Source organism: Camelus bactrianus, chromosome 18, assembly GCF_048773025.1.
Source record: "Camelus bactrianus isolate YW-2024 breed Bactrian camel chromosome 18, ASM4877302v1, whole genome shotgun sequence".
Taxonomy (NCBI): domain Eukaryota; kingdom Metazoa; phylum Chordata; class Mammalia; order Artiodactyla; family Camelidae; genus Camelus; species Camelus bactrianus.
The window spans coordinates 13,167,831-13,195,617 of NC_133556.1; the positions used below are offsets into that span (position 1 = coordinate 13,167,831).

Genomic DNA, 27,787 nt, shown 5'->3' on the forward strand with positions numbered 1-27,787 from the left:
ATTCCAGATTCTAAAGAGGCCTGCCAAATGCCATGTCTTTTTCTTGGTGGTAGGAAGAACGAGGTGTAATAACTTGCCCTTTACCTTAGAGGGAAGATACTGGCATGGGCAGACCATCACGCCTCTGGAAACTTCACTGACGTGGCAGGCCCTGAATCTCTGTGGGGTTTGTTTCTCACTCTGGCACGCACATACCGTGCTAGGGCATTGCAGTGCTTGCTCCTTCCTGCTCACCAGGCCCAGCGAGCAGGTTTCATTAATATAACGGACCAATGTGACGTTCTGCAGGACTTCTGCTCTTTGTAGCCTGTTCCCTGACAGGGTATAGGGGAGTCAGCATAGGCCTAAATGTCTCCGATCATCTTTCTCCCGTAATTATGACCTGCGTTTCATCCTGTTTTGTGGCTGGAGGTCGAAAAGAACACATTTGCCACGTCAGTAGGCACATATCCGGTGCCAGGGCCAGCTTTTGACATCTGTCAAAATTCATCAAATGATATTTCTGAAATATGTGTAGTTTACTGTACAGGAATTTGTACTAACTAAATATATATAGGTTGACTTGCAGATGGAAAATCACTTTATTAATTTACAGAAGCAGATCGACTTTTATTTACTTATTTCTTTATTTACTTATTTACTTATTTCTCTTTGCCTGTTTGCTGTTTTTAAAAACCACTTATTGGTTTGATTCTGATTATAAAAATAATATATGTTCACTATAGAAACTTCCAAAAAGATCAGAAATGTATGAAGAACAAAATGGAAACTATACCATCGATAACGCTTCAATCTATCTGTCTACCTATATGGATATAATTTTAGCAGTATTAGGACCATACTGTATATATTTTTGCATCCTCCTTTCTCTTATTTTCATGGTGTAAGCATTTGGGAAGGAAGCCTTTAGACCTTATCAGTTCTTACAACATATTTTTACTATGCTGGGGACTGTTTACAGTACCAAGGTCCGTTATCTGAAGGTTGCTTTGGTGAACATGAAATCGGAGCAAAAAGTAATAATTAAGAAATTGGGTAATGGTACGAACAATTGTATCCAGGCCAGGTTAGTAGTATCACAGACCCCCCTCAACTCCCCAGTGTTCTCACATCTTTGTGTGTCCTTAATGCCAAACAGGGTAGGGATCCGCAGGTTGACGCCCAGGGTCAAGGCTATGGCCCCGCGAGCCCGCAGGGCAGACGTCACTAGGCATGCTGAGGCTTTGCCTGAGCTCACCGGTGTCCCGCAGGCATACGTGAATGGAGGTGTCCCAAGCCGGCCTTCTTGCAGAAAGGGGGGAAACCCGGCGGTCTCCCGGGTCCCGCTCCCGCCCGCGGCCCTGAATCGGTGGCTTTGGGCGCGAGCAGCCAGGGAGAGGAGGGCGGGGACAGGCGCACGCAGTGACCTCGCGGGCACGGAGCCAGCGGCCTCGGCCTGCCTGGGACCGGGCTGGAGCTCGGGCCCCGCTCGGGCCCCCCGTTGGCCCCACGAGGGCCCTCCCCCGCCGCCTTCAAGTCTCGCGTGGGCTTCGCGTCGGCCTCCAGACCAGGAACTCGCCTTCCGTCAAGATGGCGTTGGGGGAGGGACACGTGACGCCAAGCCCCGCCCCCCCGCCCCCCCCCCCCCCCCCCCGCGCGCTCAGCACCCGGCGCCCGTCCGCAAGCAGCTAGCTGCCGCGCGGAAACCATGCTGCGGGAGCGGGCGGGCGCCTGGGCCGTGCTCGGCCCGCTGCTCTGGGGCTGCGGGCTGGCGCTGCTGCAGGGCGGGATGCTCTACCCCCGGGAGAGCCGGTCGCGGGAGCGCAAGGAGCTCGACGGCCTCTGGAGCTTCCGCGCCGACTTTTCCGACAACCGGCGCCAGGGCTTCGAGCAGCAGTGGTACCGGGCACCGCTGCGGGAGGTGCGGGCTCTGGTGAGGGGCACGGGGTCAGGGCAGGGAAGCTCCTGGAAGCCAGGAGGGGGCCGTGAGGAGCCTTCCCCTGTGCCTTCGGAACTGCCAGCCGCTAAGAGGTTAAAGGTGGACGGGCTTGGGGGCGTGGGGTCGGCCCACCCGGGGAGGGACCCTGAAGGAGGAAATGGGTGGGCCCGACGTCTGTTCGGAGGCGGAGGCGGGGCAGTGTCCGTGCACCCGAGTGGGGGGCGGGTGGCGGGGCAGGGGAAGAAGGGGAGGCTTTGGACATCTTGGGGCCACCTCTGCCCTGGCAGGAAGGACCCTGGATTCAGGTAGAGGGCGGGGCTTGGTATCCCGCCAGCCGAGGACGCCCCTGTCCGGGTCTCCACTCTGACTTAGGTCGCAGGTGGAGAGTGGTGGCGAGGGCTGGGGCAGGAGTAGGCTTGTGTGCTTATCCGACGCTCACCTCACTTAGATCCTCTTTTCCGTCCTGGCTGCCTAGCCTTCATCAAGCAGAGGAAGAAGGGAGAGTGTGCATGTGCCCCACTCACAGCTTCCTCACCATAGTGGCCCTGCGCCCTGGCCCATCTTCCTCTCTGGCACTGTCAGTTGATCATTTTCCTCTTAGTCAGGGTCTGGTCTCTGCAGATCCCTCTTGCCCAACGCTGGTGTGGCCTTGGGCGCACCCTTTTCCATGGATACCTTGGTGCCTGCTGCCCTGAGAAAGAACTTTTGGCCCCACCAGACCTGGGACAGAAACCATCCTAGCAGTTGGTCGCTCATCAGCAAGTTATCCATACAGCTAGATACACTGGGCCTGCAGCTGTGAAGGACAGGAAATCTTTGCCTCCTTGGAAGTCACATGCTCCGTATACAAGATATTTTTAGGAAGCTCTTCCCCAGGCTGCTTCCAGACTCACTCACTGAGCTATCTGCCCCACTCCTGCCTTGCCTTCTGTCTGAGGTGTTCAAGGGTCTCGAGGTTCAGGCGATTCCCTGCAGGGCCCAGGTTCACCTAGTTTGGCCAGCATGTGCAGAGGCAGTATTGAATGGGCCCTGGCCCCAAAAGGCTTTCCCTGGCCCTGCAGCAAGCCCTCTGCCACTGTCCACACTCTTCACAGAGCTGATCACCTGACAGCAGAGGCCTTGTTAACTGTTTTGTTCACTTTTATTCCCAGCGCCCAGAACAGCATGTAGGTGTTCACTGTACACCGTTGACGGAGTGAGTGAATGACTGGATCTACTTCACAGAGTTGTGAAGATTAAATGAGTCCATAAAAGACATTGTTTGGTTGCTGGCAAAGAACAATGGCAGGGCGGCCTGGAATCGGGGAGGGTCTGGGAGAAGTCACGTGGTCCAGCCTTCTTCCTGCAGATGGGGTTGCTGGGGTACCTGGCCCCTTGGATTCCTAGGTGACCTGGACCTGACTCCAGCCCTTGTTCCCTCAGTCGGGCCCCACCCTGGACATGCCGGTTCCCTCCAGCTTCAACGATGTGGGCCAGGACGGGCGGCTGCGGAGCTTTGTTGGCTGGGTGTGGTACGAGCGGGAGGCCACCCTGCCCCAGCGGTGGACCCAGGACCTGGGCACAAGAGTGGTGCTGAGGATTGGCAGTGCCCACTATTACGCCATCGTGGTCAGTGCCACAAGCAGGGCGAGTGGATGGGTAGGGCCATTGAGCATGCATGCGGCTGTCTTGGGGTGCCTGGCTCCCAGCTGTCACCTGATAGCCTGCCTCCTGGGTGCGTGGGGGGCACACTCATGCCCCGCACTGGGGTTTGTGCCCTGGGTGGGAGAGGGTTGCCTAATCTGTTCCCTTGGAGCTCCGTTCCTCCACTCCTGAGGCAGGTGGCAGCTGGCAGGGCTCCCAACCACCCCCCATGCTGCCTTTATGTGAGGGAGTGCCTGAGACAGCAGGGTCCCCCCATCCCTCCCTATGTCTGCAGTGGGTGAATGGGGTCCATGTGGCAGAGCACGAGGGGGGCCATCTCCCCTTCGAGGCTGACATCAGCAAGCTGGTCCAGAGTGGGCCCCTGTCCTCCTGCCGCATTACCATCGCCATCAACAACACGCTCTCCCCCTACACCCTGCCGCCAGGGACCATCCTCTACCAGACCGACACCTCCAAGTGAGCCGCACCTCTCTCCCCGCCCCTGCCCAGTGAGCAGCCTTCCCACCAGGGGCAGGGTGGCCTTAGCAGAAGTGAGGCCCTGGTTCTGGGAGGCCAAGGAGACATGTGAGCTAATGTCGAAGGACCCAGGGCAAGGCCCCAGTTGGCTCCTCTCCTCTCATCCTAGGTACCCCAAGGGTTACTTTGTCCAGAACACCAACTTTGACTTCTTCAACTACGCGGGACTGCACCGGTCTGTGCTCCTCTACACCACGCCTATCAGCTACATTGATGACATCACCATCACCACCGACGTGGACCAAGACATTGGTGAGGCTCCTGGCAGGATCTGCCCTTGGCCAAGCCCCAAGTAGCTTTGTTCCCCATTTGGAAAGATCCCGCAGAAGAAAGTCTCTCCCAGCGTCTCCACACTCTCAAGCTTCCATCCACCTCAGAAACCGAAGTCCAGCCTCTCCGAGCTGGCAGGGGCTTCGGAAATCACATGTCTGCTCTGACCTCGTTTTGGGAGGAAATGAGGTCCACTGAGAAGAGGGGCTTGTCTAACATCATAGCTCAGAATTCACGAGAACCCGTGTCCGTTCTCCTCTGTGCTGCCCTCACTCAATCTCCTGTCGCTGCTGACTGAGCTCAAGAAATGGACGGCTGTCAGCTGGGGACTCCTCAGAGCGGTAGCCTCAGGGAGCGCTCCTCTGTCAGCCCCAGGTCACACCCCTGCCTCTTCTCTCTTGTCTGATCTCTCGCTCCTCTCCCGCAGGGCTCGTGAATTACCAGATTTTCATCCAGGGAAGTGAACTCTTCCAGCTAGAAGTCTTTCTTTTGGATGCGGACGGCAGGACCGTGGCCCAGGGGACAGGGGGCCAGGGCCAGCTGCAGGTGCCCAGGGCCCACCTCTGGTGGCCGTACCTGATGCATGAGCACCCTGCCTACCTGTACTCGTTGGAGGTAATGGTGGTGAGCCCTGGGGCTGTGGGAGGCCTTTTACCCCCCATCCTGGCTTCAGCAGGGGTGCCGGATGGGTGGGCGGGCAAGCGTGGTCCTCTGAACTTCCTAGCCACTTGGGTCGAAGTGTCCCAAGCCTGATTCATTCAATCTTTGGTGGGGAGGCCCAGTTTTGAAGAGCAGGCCTCAGGGGGAGGGTGGACGAGAGTTCCTCCTTGCTAACGGCAGAGGCCTGTACTTTCTGCATCTCTCTGCTTGCAGTCCCAGAGGTGGGCCGCTGTGGTTTACAAGGGGTCATCCTGCTGAAGTGCAGGCTGCATGAGGCTCCGGCCACCAAGAATGCCTCACGCCCAGGGCTTGGCTTTCACAGGTGAGGCTGACCGCACAGACGGCAGATGGGCCTGTGTCTGACTTCTACACCCTCCCCGTGGGGATTCGCACCGTGGCAGTCACAGAGAGCCGGTTTCTCATCAATGGGAAACCTTTCTATTTCCATGGGGTCAACAAGCATGAGGATGCAGATGTGAGTTGGGGCTGCTGGGTCCCTGTGGGGGCTGTTTTTCTCCAACCTCTTCCCCATGTCCCCTGGAGCGGTCAAGGGCAGCTCAGAGCAATTCGTCAAAAGTACTTCAGCACAAAACCCCTGACTAATGGGGCGTGTGCTTGGTCTGGATGGGGGGCTAGCGGGGTGACTCTTGAGGGGCCGGGCTCCAGAAGGAAGCACGTCTTGGACAGCGGGCAGGGGGTCACTCTGCTCTGCTGTTCCCTAGATCCGAGGGAAGGGCTTTGACTGGCCACTGCTGGTGAAGGACTTCAACCTGCTTCGTTGGCTGGGTGCCAACGCCTTCCGCACCAGCCACTACCCCTACGCCGAGGAGCTGATGCAGCTCTGCGACCGCTATGGGATCGTGGTCATCGATGAGAGTCCAGGCGCGGGCATCGCGCTGGCGTGAGTACCCTCCACCCTCCGCCCACCCTGCCCAGCCCGCCCAGCCCGGCACTGTGTGATCGCCTGACCCACTCCCTTTCCTCCTGCGGCCCCGCAGCCAGAGCCTCAGCAACGTGTCTCTGCAGCACCACCTGGAGGTGATGGAGGAGATGGTACGCAGGGACAAGAACCACCCGGCCGTTGTGATGTGGTCCGTGGCCAACGAGCCCGCTTCCTCCCTGAAGCCAGCTGGGTATTACTTCAAGTGAGTGCCCCCGCCTCCCCTCCTCAGGCAGGCGGGAGACCTCAGCCCTTTGGCCCAGCTCAGCCTGGGCTGGCAGCCACGGGAGGGCTGGGTGAGTCCTGGGGTGGGTGTGGGTCGTGAGAGGGTCAGCGTCTGCTCCCAGCCCAGGGGGACCCGTAACTGGTTAGTTCAAGGAACCAAATACGCACCCACCCAAATTGCAGTTTCAACCCAGTGAGCCCCGGTGTCTCTTTTCCACACCCAAAATGAAAGCCAGAGTTAACAAAACCTACTTACGTGCATAACTTCAAGTTTAAAAAAAATAGTGACATAGCCTAACTGTGCTATAAAGGGAGAGTCATTGGTAAAATAACACGTGAGTGCCTGGGCCTGACTCCCCAGGAGACCCAGTGAAGAGACCAGATGCTTGCAGCTGGACGTGGAATCTCCCTGGAACACAGCTACAAAAGCTGGTCGCTCTGATACCCTGAGCAGCGTTCCCTTTAATGCCACGCTTCTTAAACCAGTGAGCCACTCTAGGTGAGGTTCCAAACAAAACCAAGTATCATCTTCCCTCAATTTTTACAATATCTCCATTTCTGGGAAATTGAGTGAGTTAAAACTGGAAAAAAAACAAAACACAACTCTGTGAAACTTTGGCCCTGCCTGTAAAGGGGAGTAAGGCTTTATAAAACCAGCTTATCTAGGTACATAATTATAAACTGGTTTTTCAATGACATGCATATTCTAACGATTCTAAAATTACATCTTTGGACAGGACCAGGCTTATCTAAAGTTCATAGTCCGTTCACTGAATGCCAGTAGCTCTGCCTTTCCCCCAGGCATTGCTTTGGACAGAAACACCGCTTAGGGGCCATCTCCCTGAAGGGGGAGGGTTCATGGTCCCTGAGGGAGGCTGGCCTTGCTTGGGGTGTTCCTTGATTCCTTCTCTTCCTTATGATCGTGCAGTTGTTGTGGGGTTTTTTTTAATTAAAAATTATATTTTGTTTTAGGGGGGAAGTAATTATGTTTATTTATTTATTTAAATGGAGGTACTGGGGATTCAGCCCAGGACCTCATGAGTGTCATGCATGCTAGGCATGGACTCTGCCCTCCCCCCTACCATGATCATGCAGTTGTAACGAAGCCTGTAGAGGAGGATTATTTCTCTTACTATAGAGGCAGCAGGGGCCATTGAAATAGTCCCTGAGGCAGTCACTGCATGCATCCCAGTGTCCCGGGTTGGGGCTCTGAGGAGCGGGCCCACTGGGTGAAGGAAAGCTCTGCAAACACAGTCCTGGAGCACGTAGTGGGGCGCGGGTGTGCTGAGCCTGGCTCGTGCACAGAAAGGACTACAGGCCCCCAGGAATGAGTGCTCGCACTTCCCGAGGGGCCTCCTGGGGAGGGGGACAGAGGGGAATGTGTGACTGGGGGAGAAGCGGGAATGGGGCTGGATGTGGGTAGAGCTGCCTGGGCTGGAGGAGCTGGGCTGGGCTGTGAAGCTCCCCGGATGACAAATGGGCTGTTTCAGACAGTGGGTTTGGGGGCACTGTTCTAGCCTGTGGGAACCACAGCCTTCGAATGAGAGGAGCAGTGAGGGTAGAGGGGATCAAGGAAAGAAAAACCAGCTGTGAGGAAAAAGGAGAGAAAAGTAGGATTGAACAGTGAATGAGGGTGGTCTGCACTGGGGAGGCCGAGCCCCGACCACAGACTGGCCCCTCTGTCGGGGAGCCTCCTCCGCCACTGCTCCTTGGTTAACACGAACCTGCAGGAATGCCAGTTTCCGAGAGGCCCCGCTGACTCTGCAGTCTTGATGATGTGCCCTGTCACTGTCGCATAGAACCCTGTGCTTCCTCTTCCCTAGTTCCTGCCTCTTGTCATTAGTCACATCCACCTGTGCTGGTGTCTGTCCTGCCACAGGCTACGTGCTGTGTGGCTCTTAAGTCTTTAGTGAGTGCCCAGCACACAGCTGGCCTCCTCGTACTTGCTCCCTCATTATTTGTTAAATTAACATCCATCTTAATCCATACCCCATCCATTCCTGTTTTTAAGAGCTTTGCCAGAGATGCAGAAGCTAGCTTCTGGCAGCGCCCAGCCCAAGGACCTCAGCTCTGTGTCCCTCTCACCCCTGGAGGAAGGCCTCCCCCTGAGGGTGAGAGGGTGGGGACGGGGCTGGGATTTGCAGAGGGGAAAGAGAAGGAATGGTGTCAGGCAGCATGCTGTCTGGAGGAACATGTTTGCTTACCTGAAATACACTTGAAGGCAGGGAGGGAGGAGAGCAGTGCTCCTGGTGTTTCCGGCTGGGAAGATGGGAGGGAGAGGAGGCAAGGTGGGTATCCGAGAGCTCTTCCCTGACTGACGGCGCCGTGTCTTCTGCCCGCCCCCCCCCCCCCCCCCCGTGGACAGGACGCTGATTGCCCACACCAAAGCCTTGGACCCCTCCCGGCCCGTGACCTTTGTGACCAAGTCCAGCTATGAAGCAGACCTGGGGGTAAGCCTGGGGGTCTTCACGTCATGTCTCCCCTTTGCCTGTCCTCTCGTCCTGCCCTGATGCTTGCTGAAATGAACTGCCGGGAGGGCCCATGAGCAGCCAGTCCAGCCATTTCCATAGGTGGTCTTCAGGGTAAAGAGAACTTCCTGCCGACTCGCCCAGCAGTGCGGCTTCTTCTCTGTAAGGAGGCTGAGCACAGGGAGGTCATATTCATTCTCAGTTCAGATTCATATGTTTTTATGTCTCTCACTGTAATGTTATGCCCCTCAGTTTACTATGCTCATAAAAGGGCAGAGCTTAAAGTTGCCATTGTCCCGTGTTCCTCAAACCTGGCAGATAGTCAGGACCGCTGAGGGAAGCTTTTTACTTTTTTTCTCTCTTTAAAATTTTTTTTTTTTGGTGGAGGGAGGTAATTAGGTTTATTTATTTTAATGGAGGTACTAGGGGTTGAACCCAGGACCTCGTGGGTGCTAAGCATGCACTCTACCCCTGAGCTATCCCCTCCCCCTCTACTGAGGGAAGCTTTTTGAAAGTACAGAGGTCTGGATTCTGAGATTCTGATTTAGCAAGTCCAGGGTGAGCATCTGAGGTTTTGAAAAGCTCCTCAGTGAGTCCAGTCATCAGCCAGCTGGGGGAACCTCAGACTGCCAGCCCCTGGGATTGAGAATCGAAAGGACAGGGCCACACAGCTGGCTGGACCCCATGGCCGCCCTCATGGTCTCTGGGGGCAGCAGCCCCTCACAAACTGTGTGTTGAGTTGCATCGAAGCTGTAAGACCTGGGAGCAAGAAAATGTTCCTGCCCTGGAGAACAGAGGCCAGTACTTAAAAGTGCTCCAGAAAGAGAATCCTCTAAAGAAAGAATGGATGAGAAAATACTACACAAATAAAAATTGTGAGCGCTGTCATTTTAACATGGAAGGGATGGTTTGAAGCTGTGGGGTTCACCTGCCACCCCGAGAACACCCCCTTCAGAGGAGCACAAAGATTGTGGGGAAACAGCAGCAGGGCACAGGCAGACCCATTTGAGGGGCCAGGGGGATCTGTGCCGGACCCCTCGGGAGGCTGCCAGACCCATCTGGGGTGTGTGAGCCATGTTCAGACGCCCAGCCTCCCCGTCTGCATCTTTCCGCCTCCAGTTTGGAAGGGTGCCACGGTCGCTTGGGAAAGACGGGGCCCGTCGGCCCCCGAGCACACTGAAAGTGAGCACGTGTTTAGGTGAGCCATGCTGCTCCGTCCCCAGCCCCACTTGAGGCAGTCCTGCCCCATTATCTTGGCTTCCCTCCCAGGAGGGAATTCTCCAGCCACTTTGTGGCACCCAGCACGAGCTCACGGTGAATCCAGAATCTGTGAGGAGAAAAACTGCCTCTGTCCCACAGTTTGGGACATTTCTCCAGGGCCAGGGGGAAGGCCAGGTACAGGAGTGCAACCTAGGGAGGAACCAAGCCGGTTGGGATGGGCCCTGGGCTCCCCCCACTGGGGCCTGGGTGTCTGGCGCCCACTCCGCCTCTCATCCCCCTGCCCTGGGCCCGCCTGCAGCCAGGTCAGGGGCCCCAGCCCAGCATTAGAGACTTGCTCCATTCAGTATCTGACTACATTTCCAACACACGTGAGCATCTAAATCGTTTTCTGCACCGCCGCCTTACCTCTGTGGGAAGAGCCCCCGCAAGTGTGGGAGCCCTAACGCTGTCACACAGTCTGGACGGTGAACAAGCTTTGCACACTGTTCTAGGTGCCGTACGTGGACGTCATCTGTGTGAACAGTTACTACTCCTGGTATCATGACTACGGGCACATGGAGGTGATTCAGCTGCAGCTGGCCACCCAGTTTGAGAACTGGTACCGGACCTACCAGAAGCCAATTATTCAGAGCGAGTATGGAGCAGAAACCATTGCAGGGTTTCACCAGGTAAATAATGTAGAACATTCAGGTTATGTTTTCACTTTCTTGGATGTGATGTCACTCATTGCCCCAGGCTGGGAAGGTGCCTCCTCCCCTGTTCATCACTTGTCCTGATGATCTGTCTCCCTGCCGATCTTCAAGCCCACCCCAACCTGCCCCTCCACACTTGCATGATCCTAAGGCAGCCTCCTTATGGGCCTGGTTTCCAGCCTCCCACTCGCTGCCCAAGTGGTCTTTCGAACAAATCTAGACCTTAGAGTCCCGTCACTGGCTCCCCTTGGCCCACAGGACAGAGCCCTCATCCCTGGTCAGGGCGGTCAGCATCCTTTGCCCTCTGCCCTCTCCCAGGTCTTCACCCTCCTCTGCCTTCACCTCTGGACCCTGGACTGTTTTCAGTATGCTCATTGGCTGTAGCTCTCGGGCCGTTCCTTCCGCCTGCAATGCCTCTTTGGCACCGTGATCGCCAGCTCCTGGACTCTCACTCAGGGTTGGCGCCTCAGCTGGCTGGCCCCTCTTTGGTGAAGTTTACCCACCGGCCCAGGCAGAGGAACTGTCCCCTCTCCTCGGTCTTTCTCAGTATGCCTCACTGTGCACGGTCCTTATTTCTTTGCCTCTCTCCTCGTCCACACGGGGGGCTCCAGGAGGGAGACTCAATCCTACTTCTTGTTGCTTCCCGAGCACTCAGCAGTGTCCGACACACAGCAGGTGCTAAATAATATTTGTGAAGGGAGTGAGTGAGATCTTGGAACAATGTTTAATCACTAGGTTTTTCTCATTGTTTGGTCCATTTCCTCACCAAAGAGAGGCTGCTTTGTCTTGTGGGGATGTTTTCCATGTGGATTCTTGGACCCGAGCCAGCCCCTCATCCCCAGCAGCCACCCCACACTCACCTGTCACAACTACTGGGACTCCTTGTTGACACCCCTCTTCTAGTCTGCTTATCCTTGTATGCTCAGCGGTAACCCACATGGACTGCCTTACTCTGTTCACACCCTTGCATCCATCTTGCTTACACAGAATGGCACTTCTGCAAACTGGTAAAGTATAGGGGAGTATCTCATGAAGACAAAATATATGCACACTTGTTCCCCCTCTTTGAAGAGGTAACCAACTCTGAGTTTTTAAGAAATTCTAAAAGAGCCCATTTATTGGCTCTGGTAACCTAACTGGAGAATGGGCAATGATTTGTTTGTAATTTTAACATTTATTTATACACATAAGCAACAAACAGCTTTCTGTGTTTTTTATAAACGATATAAATATTAACAAAAAATAAAAGAGCCCAGGTCAGCACTATCTGATACAGCGTTTTGTGGTGATGGAGATGTTCTGAACCATTAGCCACATGTAGCTGCTGAGGACTTGGAATGTGACGAGCATGACTGAGGCAATGTAGTTTCATTTAGTTTTAAATTTAAATAGTTGTGTGCGTGCGCCTGGTTTTAAGACAAAGCAGGGTCCTTTCCATGAAAACACAGTAAGGAACTCGACCTCTTGCTCTGGGACGGGAACAAAACAGGGCTCAGTTGCACAGTCTTGTCTTCAGTGCATCCCGTATAATAGCATTTGAATCCTGCTCTCTGGGAAGGAGAGCCAAAGCCAGCAGGGTTTGGTTCTCTCGTGAGGTGATTGAAATGCTGCATCCCTGAGCGTCTAAGACTGAGCAGCCCCCCTACCCCCTGTGCCGCCCTGGCCAAGTTCCCATGGGATGAAAACTCAGCCTTTGTGCTCCAAGAACACCTGAAAAGATAATTATATCTTAGATTGTGACACACAGGAGCTCTTCAGCAAATACTGAGTGAGCCCAGATGTGGCCTCTGTTTTTGTTGAGGACAGCCTTCTCCTTACCTGGCAGGTCTCAGCTTAAGTGTTTCCTCAGGGCAGCTCTCTGTGGACCCAGCCTCAGTCCCCACCCTGCATGCTCCCTGTTCACCCTCATTACAGTCACAGCTTGTGTCTTGCCAGGTCATAAAGCCTGTGAGGGCAGGGACCCTATCTTTCTCGTTTGTCCGACTTTGTCCCCGATGCCTGCCATATGAGCAGATCCTAAATAATTATTTGTTGAATGGATGCATGTGCTAAACAGCAGATACTCACCCAGACGAGACACAGATGAATCTGAGGCGAGTTAAATCTGAATCACACCAGTTCTCAAATTATGCACTAGCAGCCACTTAAAACTTGTGTTTTAAATTTATTATCCAGGGACATATTTTTACTTCCAGCGGAGTTCAGCTTTAAGACTGCACTGGGGAATAGAGATGGAAAAGTAAGATAAAGGAAATAGCAAATTCTGTTTATAAAATAAAGCAGCTTACTCATTAAGTTTTGTAAAAAATCTTTTTCACTCTGGGCTGTGTCATACCCTGGCTGCGCCTCTGCACCAGCGTCAGCAAGCCCTGCGGGCACTGCAGCCCACCACGAGGACGCGTACTTCGGCCGTTGTCACGTGGACCTTTATTTTTCTCTAACGTTTACGGTTCTGCTAGTTCTGACTCCCAAATTCTCATTGCCTTGAATTCCAGGACCCACCTCTGATGTTCAGTGAGGAGTACCAGAAAGGCCTGCTAGAGCAGTATCACTTGGTCCTGGATCAAAAACGCAAAGAATACGTGGTTGGAGAGCTCATCTGGAATTTTGCTGATTTTATGACCGACCAGTGTAAGTGAGAGTTTGGTTTACGGAATGTACCCCTTCTCATTTTTTCAGGTTGGCATTTTAGTTCAGGACATTTGGTTGTAAGAACTCTGGAGACAAGAAGGGAAAAAGCTGATCTAATCCATGCAGGCCACATGGAGGGCTTCCTAGGAAAAGCAAGCTGTGTTTAGCAAGCAGCAGTCACTTGCCTGCTTCCTGAATCATTTTATGGTAAACGAGCAAGTGGAAGAGCCTACTGCCTCGAGGCAAGGATGGCTAACTTGTCTCTGTCTGCTTCACCACACTATGAGGCAAAAGAGGACCTCATGCTGGATTTACTGGTGGGATTCACTCATTATTCCAGAGTAAGGTACAAAGCCCAAGAAACTTAAGATATTTCAGTGTGTTTGGTATTATTCACTTATAAAAAGGTACGTTAACGAATATAGGTAAGTGTCAAAGCGTTTTGAACGTGGGAGTGTTTAAAAGCCTTCAAAGTGAATACGATCTGTACTTTCTCAAGTGGGGATAATGAGCACAAAAGTTCCAAATGAATGTTTCCCGTTTCTTCCTACACCTCTCGGTTACTAGCTTCTTAAAATACCGTGAACTTAGGATAGCGATCTGGGGAGGTAGGGAAAGATTTGGTAGTAGTGGGAATTACATTACATTACTTACGGGGAAAGACAAGTTTTTGGAAGGTTCAAGTTTAATTAAAAATCAGAATGGAAAGAGGTAAAGAGAAAAAAAAGAAAATATGAGCCCCCCACTCTGCTTGGCGCATGAGATTAATGGCTCCTGGAAATATCTTGGATGGAAGTCTGGTTTGGTGAGTAGGTGCACTGGCTTCGTGTACTAAGAAATGAGCTGTGTGACCTTGGACAGGGCACCTGACCTTTTCATCAGCCTGTAAAGTGCCTGCCACCTCGCCGGTGGATGCGGGGAGTCCAGTTGATGAAGTGCTTGGCACAGGACCTGGCATTTGCTTTTCAAGTTCAAGTTCGTCTTGAACTTCTCCGTGGGAAAGACCTCCTTTCCACTTAACAGAAGCAGTGGTTTCTCTGGGAGGTAAAGAAGTTGTGCTGGAAGGGCAGCCTGACAGGTTGTTGTCAGCCCTGCCCCCTTCCTGGCTCCAGCCCTGGTGGACCTGCCACCAGCAGTGGGGACCCAGTGGGAAATCTGCCCCAGCCGGAAGTCTGCCCTGGAGAACTTAAAAATTTGACTGGACCAGACTCTGGCTCCCACTAGGAGAGCTGTGTCCCCAGAAAGGCCCAAGCTTTTTTCCAAGGGTAATGCCTTGTCTCAGCCCCACTCATTATGAGGCAGCTGGGTCCCTATCATGTCTTAAACCTTATTTTGCAAGTGAAAGATAAACAGTTTTGGATTTTTTCCCCTAACATGAAAAATCAACACACCAGGGGGCTGAAGTGTTTTGGGGGAGCAGTGGTATTTAAACCTTTAACTCACTAAGGGGCCACTTCAGATACCACTTCAGACCAGGCAGCTGTGAACCATGAGAGGACGTCTGTTTAGGGCCCAGCTTGGCTCCAGGCTGGTTCTGGCTTGGCCCATTGGGAGTCACCTGAAACGCCTTTTGTCTTGTTTCTAGCACCACAGAGAGCAATAGGGAATAGAAAGGGCATCTTCACCCGTCAGAGACAACCGAAAAGTGCAGCATTCCTGTTGCGAGAGAGATACTGGAAACTCGCCAATGAAACCTGGCACCACCAGTCAGCTGTGAAGCCACAGTGTGTGGAAAACAGCCCGTTTATCTTTTAAAGCAAGAACTACCTCTCTGCCGACACCGGCTCTGTCGGCTCCCTGCTCCCCAAGTGAGGGGCGACGTCCACAGCACACAGACAAGTGCTTCTTGGACTGCGCCCAGCAGACTGGGAGGTTCCCGGTCTGGATTCTGTGGAAATGTGCTAGAAGGGAATGTTACAGGTGAAAATAAAGGCTTTTGTGGTATGGGAATAAAGAGTTGTCTTGTAAGTGACCATCCATATGTTGGATGATTGGTACCGCTGAAAAGCATCTCAAGTTGCTTCCAGTGTCAGGCTGTTTTCAGGCTGGAACCGAGTGTGGACTCTTGAGAAGCCTCTGCTTCCGCGCTCACACCGCACTCAGGGTGGCTGGTTACAGACTGGGTGCTGCCCCAGGAGCAGCCCCAGGGCCACCTGCGCTCAGATCCCACCTGTGCTTTCGGCCACCACACTCTGGTCTCGACTGGAGTGGGTGACACTGAACTCCACAGATGGGCTGAAGTCCCAGCCAGTCCACAGACAGTGGTACCCTGCTGGGATAGCGCACAAGGTCTGTGTGCCAGCTTCCAGAGTTAAGCTGACCGAGAAGCGTAAGAAAGGTAAGAACTGAGGGAGGTCAGAATTGGAAGGGAGCTCAGGGGTACCAGTTCTTCCAGAACATTCTCCCAACCTCAGCCACGGTTCTGCCTGTACTGACGGATAGAGGGGCACAAAAGCCCACTGGGCCCCTCACAACCGGCCCACTGAATGTGACGAGGCCTCATAGGCAAGTGCCACAGGCCTTGGTACCTCTGGGCGCCGCCGCCTGCCCTGCTCCAGAGGATGGTCTTTCCTTAGGGAGCCTTCCCGCCTCTTCTTCCACAGGCTCCACTAAGGCAAGTAAGGGGCCTTATTTGTAGGATTTCGGTGTTCGTCAGTCCTGGTTCAAAGCTGGAAGCATTGGAAAAATACCGTCCAATCAAATCAAGGACTGAACCAATACAGTTGTTAATGCAAAGTTTGACTCACTTCACTATTTCACGTCTCAACACACGCCCTTTTTTAACCTTCCTTTCTAAGCTCCATGCAAGACACATTACAGATAAGTTAACCTCATTTTAGGGGCCATCTTTAGACCATTTTTAAGAAACGAGACCGTGGCGGGGGGTGGATATAGCTCAGGGGAAGAGCGCATGCTTAGCATGCTCGAGGTCCTGGGTTCAATCCCCAGTACCTCCATCAAAATAAACAAATAAACCTAATCTCCCCACCCCCCGCCAAAAAAAGAACTGAGAGTGTAGTTAGTTCAAATAGAAAGTTAGGAATTCTAGGGCTCACCTATTCCTTTTGTTACTACTCTTGAGTTCCTTGAAGTAATCAAATTTTATGTTCCAGTTTAATGTCAAGGAATAATTTAAAACTCTTTACTTGACAAACATTAAAAAAAAAATTAAACATAACAGACACAGTTAAATGTTTCACAAATTAGGGGTAAGGTCCATTTCTGAAGTCCGGAGGTTCTAACACAGGACATGTTTGTTCTCGTCACTAAAATACGGCTAACTCATTTCAAACGGAATCATCTTTCTTGCAGATACTACCTTCTGAGAAGACTATGAGGGTGGAGTATTCAAGGTGAGCTAAAGTGAAGCGGTGGGAAAACAGCTGATTAACAGTCCAAATGCTTACAGAGCTGTGAGCAGTAACCCCCTTTTCACTAATTCTTGACATCCATATACACCATAACGGGAACTCCAGGAGCTAGGCTCTAAGAATCCGGCCCGCGTGTTCTATACATTACTTACCATTCAAGAGAAAAGGAATCAACTCAGCACACCTGTAGAAATGAGGTCACAGTATCAATTTCAGGAGTAATTCTGATAAGCCTGAATTCATTCCCGCTGCTTTTTTGAAGTGGAACACCCAGTGTAAGAATGATGGCAGCACAACTTCCACAGGTAACTTCTACATTTATTTTATACCAAAAAAGTTATGTGCAACAAATAAACATTCTTACATATTTACATTTGTTTTTTTACCAGTTAGCAAAACTGTGTCCTAAATCTCTGATAAAGAATATTTCTATCTCTATTAAAGGGGAAGTCTGCCCAGTGAACTCCATTTTAAATGAATGTTTACTCTGGAGCTTAAAGCACTAGTAATAAATATTTTTGATGGAACATACTATACAGATCATACACCTAATACTTAGGCCATGCTTAATACAGTTTTATAACAAAACATTTCACCTTTTCTGGGCTAATTTGTCAAAAAAAAAAAAAAAGTTTAACCAAGTAGCCCGGACTCCCGCCCCCGCCCCCTTTGATTTACTGAAGGGTGGTTCTCACAGATTAGGAATCATAAGTGCTGCCTACAGTGTATGAATAGAAATGTTTCACCTGCACTTGCCTGTTGGGGAAAAATACACGAGGACAAAGACTGAATATTAGGTGTTCCTTCCCAAATAGGTTGCCAAAAATGATAGTGGATTTCTTTTTGGCATTTGTCCAATCCTGGTTTTCAGGACAAGATCTGTCAGCATTCATTGGTGTCAAGCTTTGGTGAAGATAACGCTGCACTTTTACTGATAGTTTTAAAAATAACTGAAATATAAGCAAACTAAAGGCAACTAACAGTTTAATTTCACTGTAGTCTTCGTCCTATACCCTCCCTAGTAGGTCCAAAGATCTCTTGTACCAAATGACAGATCTTTGTCTCTTTGTATGAAAATAGTCAATGGTTTCGACATCTTTAAAAGTAATGGATTTAAAGGAGAAGCTCCAAATATCAAGTCAAAGTAATTCCTGGCACAAGCAGCTGGTTAAACCTGAGTTTTTCCACCAGAAGTTTACCCTCGCTGACAGCAACTAGCTGTAATGAAAAAAACAAATGAAATCCTCCAGGCCACCGAGATCCCCTAGAATGTATCATCTAACCCAACTTCCCTTCTTTCTTCAAATGATAAAAGACTATCAAAGTAAACAAGACACTTCATTAGTTACAAATCATTTTGAAAGCCAAGAAGCAGAAATTCAACTTTTTCCCTAATCTGTTCTTCAACGTTGGTGACAAATAATGTTGCAGTGTTTAAATATTCAGTCTAAAATCATTATAACAATCCAGAGATTTTATAACATGGGACTTTCCCCTTATTCTGAGGTGGAATTCAGATGTCGCGGGAAGTCTAAATTCTTCCAGGGCAAAAATACCAAATCACATCACTGGGCAGGGTTGGGGGAGGGCTTTGCTTACAGAGATACAGGCGTAACCACGCTGTTGTTTCAGGCAGCACGTGTTCATCACTCAGTGAGAAGAAGGATATTAATTCTGGGGTCACAGGAATGTGGCAACAATTTTTCTACAACTGAAACAGTGGTTTCCCCAAGGCTTAGAAAAGCAAAGGAAAAACTTGAAGGGTCTGGCTGAATAGTCTGACATTGTCTCATGTCAGAGTTGGAGACATTTGCAAGAATGCAACACCAAGACAAGCTTTAACTATACTCTGCTGACTGATACAGAATATGGTGAAAAACAACTTTAAATTGGGACACCAGGAACTTGTTTAGCACGGCCAGTTATATACATCACTGAAGTCTTCACTGTGAAGCCATTTCCACTCTACTGGAGAAAAGAAAAGCAGTAAACTGTGGGGTAGAGCCGGAAGCACTGTTCCAAGATGACCTCGTTGCGCAGTTCGCCAACGTTAGGGCTTGTTTCTCCATAAATACCAGACATCTAATTAACGCTTTCTAGAGTTCTTTAACTATAGAAACAAGAACAATACATATATAATAAAATAGGCATTGAAATATTCACATTCATGGGAAAACATAAGCCTTGATGGAATCTGAATTAAGCCATCTTTTACAAAGCTAGTTTAAACCAGTTAAAGGTACATTACAGCTCAGATTCTATACCTGCCTTGGGCCAGAAGAATACATCGTGTCAATTATGGTGGTTAGTTGGAAACTGCTGAACAGTTGCTGACTCCACGTGTTATGGTTTGCAGAGCAGAACCTGTCCCCTCCCTTGAAAAGAAGGCAAATAAAGCACTCAAAAGTTACTGGTCTGTTTTTAACATAATGATAAACGGAACTGGAAGCAAAAACATTGCTACTACTTCTTCAGTCTAAGGAATAAAATGATCATACCGAACCTTTCTGTAGAAGCCAAGTTTTCTGTTTCATGCTAAGAAAGGAAGGAAGGATACTTCTGCCCAAGTTCAACACACAAAATATTTGGTATGAGATTTAAGACAGAAGGCACTTTTAACATTATGATATAAGATGTTAACCATAGGAACATACTGTCACTATTTAATTTGGGTTTACTCAAATCACTTTTAATAACTCTGCATTTGGGTAGTTATTAGAAAGAGCAGTGACGACATTACTGTATTTCACCTCGTGGTATTTCAACCTTTAGTAGTCCTCCCAAGTAAGCAAACTGAGCAGCAGGTCAGCTCTAAAGTCTACAAATCCAGTATCTGACTCTAAAAGAATTAAACTAGACGTCTGGTTAGTTGGTGCAGGAAGAAACAGGGAAAACGCTACGGAGCTACCCAAGAGCTCGATTCTGCCTGGAGCGACTGGGCTTAAACTGATTATTTCAAAGTCAATACTGTTTGGCTGACTGGCACCAATGTTAAGGGAAAAATATCTGCATGAAAATTCAACTCTTGTAGAGATTTTACCTAAAAATGCCGTATTAATATTTCCAGCTTTTCTCCAAAGAAATCTGCCCATTTCCCCATCTTTATTGTCCTGAAGGCCTTGGATTTGAAAGTCTGATCACATGACTCATTCTGTAAAGTTATAATTGATCCAGTTTTATGACTAGGTACAAGCGTGACCTGAATGTCCAAATTTAGTTTCTTCCTTTCAGAGGAAGGAGATAGAAGGGAACCAATCGCCCTACAATTTTTGCTGTCAGCGCTGAACCCACAGTGGTCAGTGCTTTTCACAAGATGCTCTGTGTGGACTTACATTTTTCACTATTTCTTCAGTCAACGTCGAGCTGACAGTTCTTCGTTGCTACACTTCAACTAAACTGTACAGTAAGTTCTGCAGGGATGGATCCAATATTTCTACTTTTATTTACAAATATCACATAAATGGATTCTAGTTGAATCTACATGTTTAAATCCATCGGCTAAAAACATATTACGTATTGTAAACATGGCAATATTTAATACAGTATCTATTCTAAAATATTTTCATGTCATGATCACATTTGTTATACCTGAAATTGAATTTATACACATTAGAGAATTACTAGCAATGGTTGCTCACATTACAATTGAGGGAAGGGGGCTAGGACTATATTTTATTATTTCAGAAACACCTTCAAAGTAAAGTTAAAGCTTGTCTTTGATTGGCTCGGCATATCCTTTTTTTTGTATCCATATTTAAAATGAAGATTGACACAGAAAATAGCTATGGCCCCTTCTAATTTACAGGATTTTAAAAAATCAGTTGAAGATTCTTAGGGAAAGTGTCTGTTGTGAAGAATTAAAAAAAAAAAAACTGCTGCAAAATAAACTTAATGGAAAAAGGGACTTCAGACTGTCAGTTAAAGAGTTCGTCAGGTTTCAGTCCTGCTTGGGCTGCAGTTGCCGTTTCCAGGCCTCATTCAAGTAAACTAGTCGTTTGTAGTTGATGATAAGAAGAATGAAGTTCAGCACGTATGTGATGACGCAGATGATGCAAAACTCCTTCAGCACAAAGTACAGAATGTAGGCCAGGTACAAAGAGCCTACTGCGGACACGATAGAGGAAGTCATGAGGATTAAAGCTGCGACTGCACTTGCTGTCATGCCTGCAAGAGAAAGAGACGCTGGGCTCAAGCAGACCTTGGCACTGGAGGGAAAGTTTCTCAGTTAAAAGGTAACACTTAGTGACTTGCTGCAGCGTTAGGATACTGATCTTACTGCAAAACACTGAAATTTGAGGACAAAAGCTACAGGTCCATTTTGTTAAGATTATGCAAGTTGACTCTGCATATAGGATACCAGTTTTATAGCTGCCATGTTTTTGACTTGTCAATTTTCTAGGTGAAATATTACTTATTTCATAAACTAGCCTCAGTTAGGCACACACAGAGAATATGCAATCTTGCAATCATATTATGCAATGAAGCTGATTTGTAAAACTGACAGCCCCACCTCCTCTAATGAATAAAGGAATGTGAGGACCACAACCTTCTCTTCCAAGCAGGACACATTTGGTGAGACCCTCCTCTGGTCTTTTCACTATAGGCTAGCTCCCCACCTGTGGAAAGTAAAACTTTCTTTCCCATGTTTAGATCAAATTTATCAGATAAAAAACAAAAACAAAATCTCATAATGGGAGATGATTACACCAACATGCTGCTGCTGAAGAAAAAAAAATGGTGATAAACATTTCAGAAATGGCTCACCCTGGGGGACAAGAGCAATCACATTTGGCCACTTGGCCACATGTGGATGGAACCAGATCAAGAAAAAGGGCAGTTACGTATGCTAAGCCCGGCTCTTAAGATAAAGGCTTGCTTGAATTCCTGATACTATCTGATAACTTCATATGTATTGTTTTGTAATTTCCTGTAGTCAACAGTATTGAGAACACATGCATTTATTCTTAAGGACAAGGAGACAGCAGAGCATATTAAACTACCTACCCTCCTCCCCAACAGCTAACAGATAAGGATCACAGAAACAGGAACAAGTAAGAATAGGTAGTAGCTGGCTTGAAATCCCCACCACCAGTTGAATAAGTTGCCTGTGGGCTGCAGCCGAGCCACTGGGGCTGACTTGCCCACGAGACCCATCTGTACTAGAGTACACACACGATGCCCTAACAGGGCCCTTTAAGACTAAGATGCTGTTGGATTACTTGTGCCACCCGCTTTTGTAAATAAAGATTTATCATAACCCAGCCACGCTCATTCACGTCTGTGACATCCGTGGCTGATGTGGGCCAGAGTGGTAGAGTTGAGTAGCTGCGACAGCCAGCAAAGCCTAAATTATTTCTGGTCTGGCCTTTTACTGAAAAACAAAGTTTGCTGACCACATCTGTGCTAACATCCAAAACTTCAGAAACGAATACTGTCACCTCAATTTTATCTGAGAAAGTTAATTTTAAAATGATATAGGCAAGTTATTTACTCTCTGTGTGCAACTCTTTTCCTTAACCGTAAAACTGGGGTAATAACCATGACTGCCTCCTAAGACCGCTGTGCAGATTATACTTAGAATGCTCCATAAATACTACAGTATTAGTATTAGTAAAGTGTAAAGTATATTTTATACATAAAGTATTAGTTAAATACTCCTGTACCAAACCTGTGCTAATGTATTTTTCTGGGCATCATAGGATGCTGCCATCCCTAATTAAACACCAGTAGATACCAAGTTCAGCATTAGTGTCGTCAAAGTCTTAGTGAACCAAGTTTTCACGACACAGAAATGCGTTACAAACTAGTGGTTCTATATTAACATATGCTTTTATTTAATATAAAGACACACTTCAGGGTGAAGTACTAAACGGAATATAACAAAACAAACTTATTTTTGTATTGTTGTATAAATACTTACCAAGTAGTAACTGTAGAATATAAAATATAAGTCCAAAGACACTGTTTGGCTGGTTTAATACACCATCCTTTCCAAAAATGGAACCCAAAAGGCCAAATCCTCGACCCCATCTGTAAAATAAAGAAAACCAGTAACCCCATATTCGAGATTGTCTATTTTTAAAAATGTAGAATTATCTGAGCATGCCATGCCCATATACTCTGAATCTCTAGGTTATCAATTTCTATAGTCTTTTTTCCAAAAGGTAGGACAAAGTATATTCTTTTTCCGATGGAATTAGTATTTACAGAGGAAGGGCTCTTTCAATTTAAGCGAGGATCTCTTAGCAGCAGCAACATGGACACCTTGGGCTAAATAATTCTTTGTGGTGGGGGGCTGTTCAGTGCACTACAGGGTGTTTACCAGCATCCCTGGCCTCCCCCACCAGGTACAGGTAGTAGCCCCCCCGCCAGCTGTGACTACCCAAAATACCTTCAGCCACTGCTAGATGTCACCCCAGGGCAAAATCACCCCAGTTGAAAGCCAGTGATGTAACCTGTCCTATTTCTTCCAAGTATGTAGAATGAAACATTATTTCCTGACAAACTTCACCCAGACATGCATTAGGAAGCATACCTTTGGAACATATCTTTAAATGTAGAACAATATCAGAAACTGTCAGTCTTTCCTAGACTCTTACCCTCAAGAATAGAAAATTTATATATTACTTGCCCTATCAGTTTTTATTTGTAGTTTAACTTCAAATTTTGCATTTCCATAATCTTATTTTCTTATTTTAAAAAGATGATTAAGTTATGATCTAATAATATTTGACACAAATATCAAACTAACATTTATTTTGGATCAAAACGTTTGACAATAACTTTAACTCTGAATGAAAATACTTTTTAAGATACCAAAAAGAAAACAACTAGTCATGTTTTACGTCTGTAGCGAATTACTCAGTAAAGTCTAAACTTTGGTTCTGAAGACAAACTACCTGAGAACAAGGCTAAGTAAGTGATTAGGAGTCACATGACTTTAACAGTGTCCAAGAAACAGAGTGAAACCTCTTCATGATGATGATGCTGGGAGATAAACATAACCAATTTTACAAGCAAGTGAGAACCATCAAGATTTTTATTGTACAGAGTTGTATGCTTCAAGGAACACAAAGTAATCTCCAACCTATCTGTGTATCTTTTTACACATCAAATGCTCATTGTGCGTGTTCCAGGTGCAGACCACGGGGCAGGTGCCGCCATCCAGAAGGGAACAAGTCAGATGAGGTGGTGCCCTTGTGAGGCCCGTGTTCCATTTAGGGAGAAGTGATAAACAGGTAAAATTGACTAAGTTGTCTTCAAAAATGGATGAACCTATTAACAGATATACAGGAATACTGAAAATTGAACATTTTAAACTGCTTACAGTCACCTCGGGGCTTTGTTAAGATGCAGGTTTTACTTCAGCAGGTCTGTGGTGGGGCCTAAGACTGCATCCCAAACAAAACAAAGTAACATGCTCCCATGTGGTGCTCATGCTTCTGGTCTGGGGACCACACTCAGCAGCACTGCCCTAGATGGAGAAGGGGTGGAGGGAGCTACTTCAGCTAGACCGTCAGGGAAGGCCTTTTTCAGGAATTCAATCCTGAATGATGAGAAGCAGTCAGTCTCATGAGGAATGGCCAGTACGAAGGCCTGGAGGCAGGACAAGCTAGGAGTACGTAAAAAAAAGGCCATTAAGGCTGATGCTGATAAGGGAGAGTGACAAGAGAATGAGGCACAGTCCCATCATTTATATGATTTACAGCCTTGTTTAGAGGCCATGATGAAGAGTTTGAACTCTAGTCTAATTGCAGTGGGAAGATATTCAGTGGCTGTTAAACAGGAGAGTAATATAAGCTTATTTATGATCCCGCTTGACTATCGTGTAAAGAACAAACTGCAGGAGGGCACGGGTACAGACAGGGACAAACTGCAATCAACCTTCCAAGACCTACTCATCTGAAGCACGAATTCAAATGTAAATCACCAACTGTGGCAACAGAAGTAAGTGGGCATACTGCCAAAATTATCATATATAAACAATTTTTATATATTCCAAGCATTGGTCTATGCTCATTATTCACATATGATCATGTGGATATCTTCCCTGAAAACAATGCAGTCATCCACAGAATGAATACGTCATTTTTTCAAAGTAATACATGTATAAGGTTTAAAAATCAAACAACACTGAAAGCCTTGTAAAACCAAACAGAGATATTTCCTACTCCAGTCCTCTCCTTACTCAGTTCCAGTCCCCACAACCACTTTGATGTCTTTTTACTGTTTTTCTCTCCTACTTAGAACACTGGGACATTTGAAAATACTGTAGTTTTCTCCCACTTCTGAAAGCTGTATGAAAGTGTATGAAATATTTTATGTGCTAACTTTATTCCTGGCTTTATCTTAGTTTCTAACCATCTTTTTTCCTTGCCCCATCTGTATTAAAAATTCTGTTATAGTACTTATCTGCAGAGTTGCCCCAAGTACTTTACGGAACAAGATGGGATATTAACCAATTGAGCAAAAATAAATGTTTTCTTAAAGTAATACTTATACAGATGTTCATTTTGCTTCATTATAGTAACTTCAATGAAGTGATTATGCAAAAGAGAACTTCCCTTTAATCTTTGACTCTAAGGTTCAGTTCATCTTTGACCCAAATATTAACTTCCTTGAATAGTTTGCACCTGGGTGCATCAACAACCAATACCCCTTCCCTAACGTATGATGAGAAATTGTTGAAAGGTTTCTAAACATTCCTAATTTTCCCAGAAACAACAAATCTTAAAACCAATCACTCTCCAACTCTGGTCTCCTAGGTCCCTGAGGCTAAATCTAAGACATTATTTGCCTCCTTCATTATCATGTTCTCATAAATGTATTGGGGAGTTTTCCAAAGGCTGCTTGCATGGCATGTGATAATGCAATAGATCGAATGCAAGAGCTGATGTGAAAATCCAACAGTCTTATATCATGGCAGACATTAAAGAGATCTGCAAAAAGAGAAACAATGCCTATCTTTCCACTACTGTGTGTGTGTGTCTGTTTGGGAAGTTATTTTTCATAAAAATATTTAACATGTAATGGGTTTATTAAATAATTTCTCAGTTTTTAATTTCAAATACACTAAATATCAAAGATAGAACCCACATAAATAAAATCTTTTTGGGGTCTTTAGTAATTATTAAAAGTATAAACAGGTTCTGAGATCAAAAAGTTTGAAAATCACTGCTTTTGACCAATTTACCCCAAAAAACAAATCATGGTTCGGACAAAATTTTAAAAACTGGAGTGAAATAAAGTAGAAATATAATAAACAATCCTAAAGTTTGCATGGGATTACAAAAGACCCTGAGTAGCCAAAGCAATCTTAAGAAAGAAGAACAAAGCTGGAGGCACCACAGTCCCTGATTTTAGACTAGACTAAAAAATTACAGTAATCACATCAGTATCGCAGTGGCATGAAGAAACACACAGATCAACGGAATGGAATAAAGAGCCCAGAAATAAACCCCCACATATATGGTCAATTAAGTTATGATAAAGGAGCCAAGAATATACAATGAGGAAAGGATAGTCTCTTCAATAAATCGTTTTGGGAAAACTGGACAGCCACATGCAAAAGAATGAAACTAGACCTCTCTATTACACCATACAAAAAAATCAACTCAAAATGGATTAAAGACTTGAATGTAAGAGCTGAAACAGTAAAACTCCTAGAAGAAAACATAGGCAGTAAGCTCCCCGACATCAGTCTTGGCAATGCTCTTTTGGATTTGACACCAAAAGCAAAGGCAATAAAAGCAAAAATAAACAAGTGGGATTACATCAAACTAAAAAGCTGCTGCACAGCAAAATAAACCATCAACAAAATGAAAAGGCAACCTACTGAATGAGGGAAAATATTTTCAAATCATATATCTGATAGCGTTAATACCCAAAATATTAAAGAACTCATACAACTTAATAGCAAAAAAGAAAAAAAATCTTATTAAAAATGGGCAGAGAAAAAAATGTGACAATGAATATATGTATGTTCATGTATAACTGAAAAATTGTGCTCTACGCTGGAATTTGACACAACATTGTAAAATGACTATAACTCAGTAAAAAAAATTTAAAAAAATGGGCAGAGGAACTAGACATTTTTCCAAAGAAGACATACAGATGGCCAACAGGTTCATGAAAAGTTGTTCAGCATCACTAGTCATCAGGGAAATGCAAATCAAAACCACAATGAGATACTACTTTACACCTGTTAGAATGGCTATTATCATAAAGACAAGAAATAAGCATGAATGAGAATATGGAGAAAAGAGAACCCTTGTACTTTGTTGGTGGGAGTGTAAATTGGTGTAGCCACTATGGAGAGCAGCATGGAGGTTCTTTTAAAAACTAAAAATAGAGTTACCATATGATCCAGCAATCCCACTCCTGGGCACATATCCAGAGAAAAGAAAATTTGAAAAGATACAGGCACCCCAATGTTCATAGCAGCACTATTTACAATAGCCAAGACATGGAAGCAACCTAAATGTCCATCGACAGATGACTGGGATAAAGAAGATATGGTATAAACATACACTGAATACTACTTAGCCATAAAAAAGAATGTAATAATACCATTTGCAGTAACTTGGATAGACCTACTAAGTGAAGTAAGTCAGACAGAGAAGGACAAATATCATATGATATCACTTATATGTGGAATCTAAAGAACAAAAAAAGATACAAATGCCTTTATTTATTACAAAACAGAAACAGACTCACAGACATAGGAAACAAACATATTGTTTCCAGAGGGGAAAGGGAGGGGAGGGATAAGTTAGGAGTCTGGGATTAGCAGATACATCCTACTATATATAAAATAGATAAACAAGGTCCTACTGTATAGCACAGGGAACTATATTCAATATCTTGTAATAAACTATAATGGAAAAGAATCTGAAAAAGAATTTATATACACATGTATGTATAACTGAATCACTTTGCTGTACAGCTGAAACTAACACAACTTTGTAAATCACCTATACTTCAATTAAAAATATATAAATATAAACATATAATATACAAATATAAATATATATATACATGATATACATTTAAATATATATATAGTATTATTGCAAAACAGATCTCCAGAACCGTCTCATCTTGCAAAACTGAAACTCTATACCCTTAAACAACAACTCTTTTCACTTCCTCCAGCCCCTGGCAACCATCTTTCCATCTTCTATTTCTATGAGTTTGACTACTTTACTTTAAATGACTCATACAAATGGAAT

The 27,787-nt window shown here is 46.8% G+C and overlaps 2 protein-coding genes across 4 annotated transcripts in view; one reads left to right on the forward strand and one right to left on the reverse strand.

The window, feature by feature from the left end:
- The first annotated feature begins 1,627 nt into the window (after positions 1 to 1,627).
- Positions 1,628 to 18,301, forward strand: GUSB (glucuronidase beta). 3 transcript variants are annotated; one of them, XM_074346000.1, is made up of 13 exons: positions 1,628 to 1,912; positions 3,341 to 3,526; positions 3,837 to 4,018; positions 4,188 to 4,330; positions 4,776 to 4,963; positions 5,331 to 5,483; positions 5,731 to 5,909; positions 6,007 to 6,153; positions 8,539 to 8,623; positions 10,354 to 10,530; positions 13,050 to 13,185; positions 16,498 to 16,538; positions 18,189 to 18,301. In XM_074346000.1, the coding sequence occupies exons 1-12, from the start codon at positions 1,688 to 1,690 to the stop codon at positions 16,509 to 16,511; spliced, it is 1,815 nt and encodes a 604-aa protein (XP_074202101.1). In that variant the 5' UTR covers positions 1,628 to 1,687; the 3' UTR covers positions 16,512 to 16,538; positions 18,189 to 18,301. The 3 variants fall into 3 exon arrangements, with proteins under 3 accessions (XP_074202101.1, XP_045364235.2, XP_074202100.1); XM_045508279.2 differs by lacking the exons at positions 16,498 to 16,538; positions 18,189 to 18,301 and adding an exon at positions 14,771 to 15,157; XM_074345999.1 differs by lacking the exons at positions 16,498 to 16,538; positions 18,189 to 18,301 and adding an exon at positions 14,771 to 15,157 and having other exon boundaries at positions 1,628 to 1,900.
- The window catches only part of VKORC1L1 (vitamin K epoxide reductase complex subunit 1 like 1), a 49,595-nt gene continuing 38,661 nt past the window's right edge, over positions 16,854 to 27,787 (reverse strand). Inside the window, exons 2-3 of the mRNA XM_074346003.1 lie at positions 22,477 to 22,586; positions 16,854 to 20,720 (exon numbers count right to left, since the gene is read on the reverse strand). Of these exons, the coding sequence (XP_074202104.1) occupies positions 20,494 to 20,720; positions 22,477 to 22,586 (337 nt within the window). The 3' untranslated portion in view covers positions 16,854 to 20,493. The remainder of the gene's footprint in view (positions 20,721 to 22,476; positions 22,587 to 27,787) is intronic.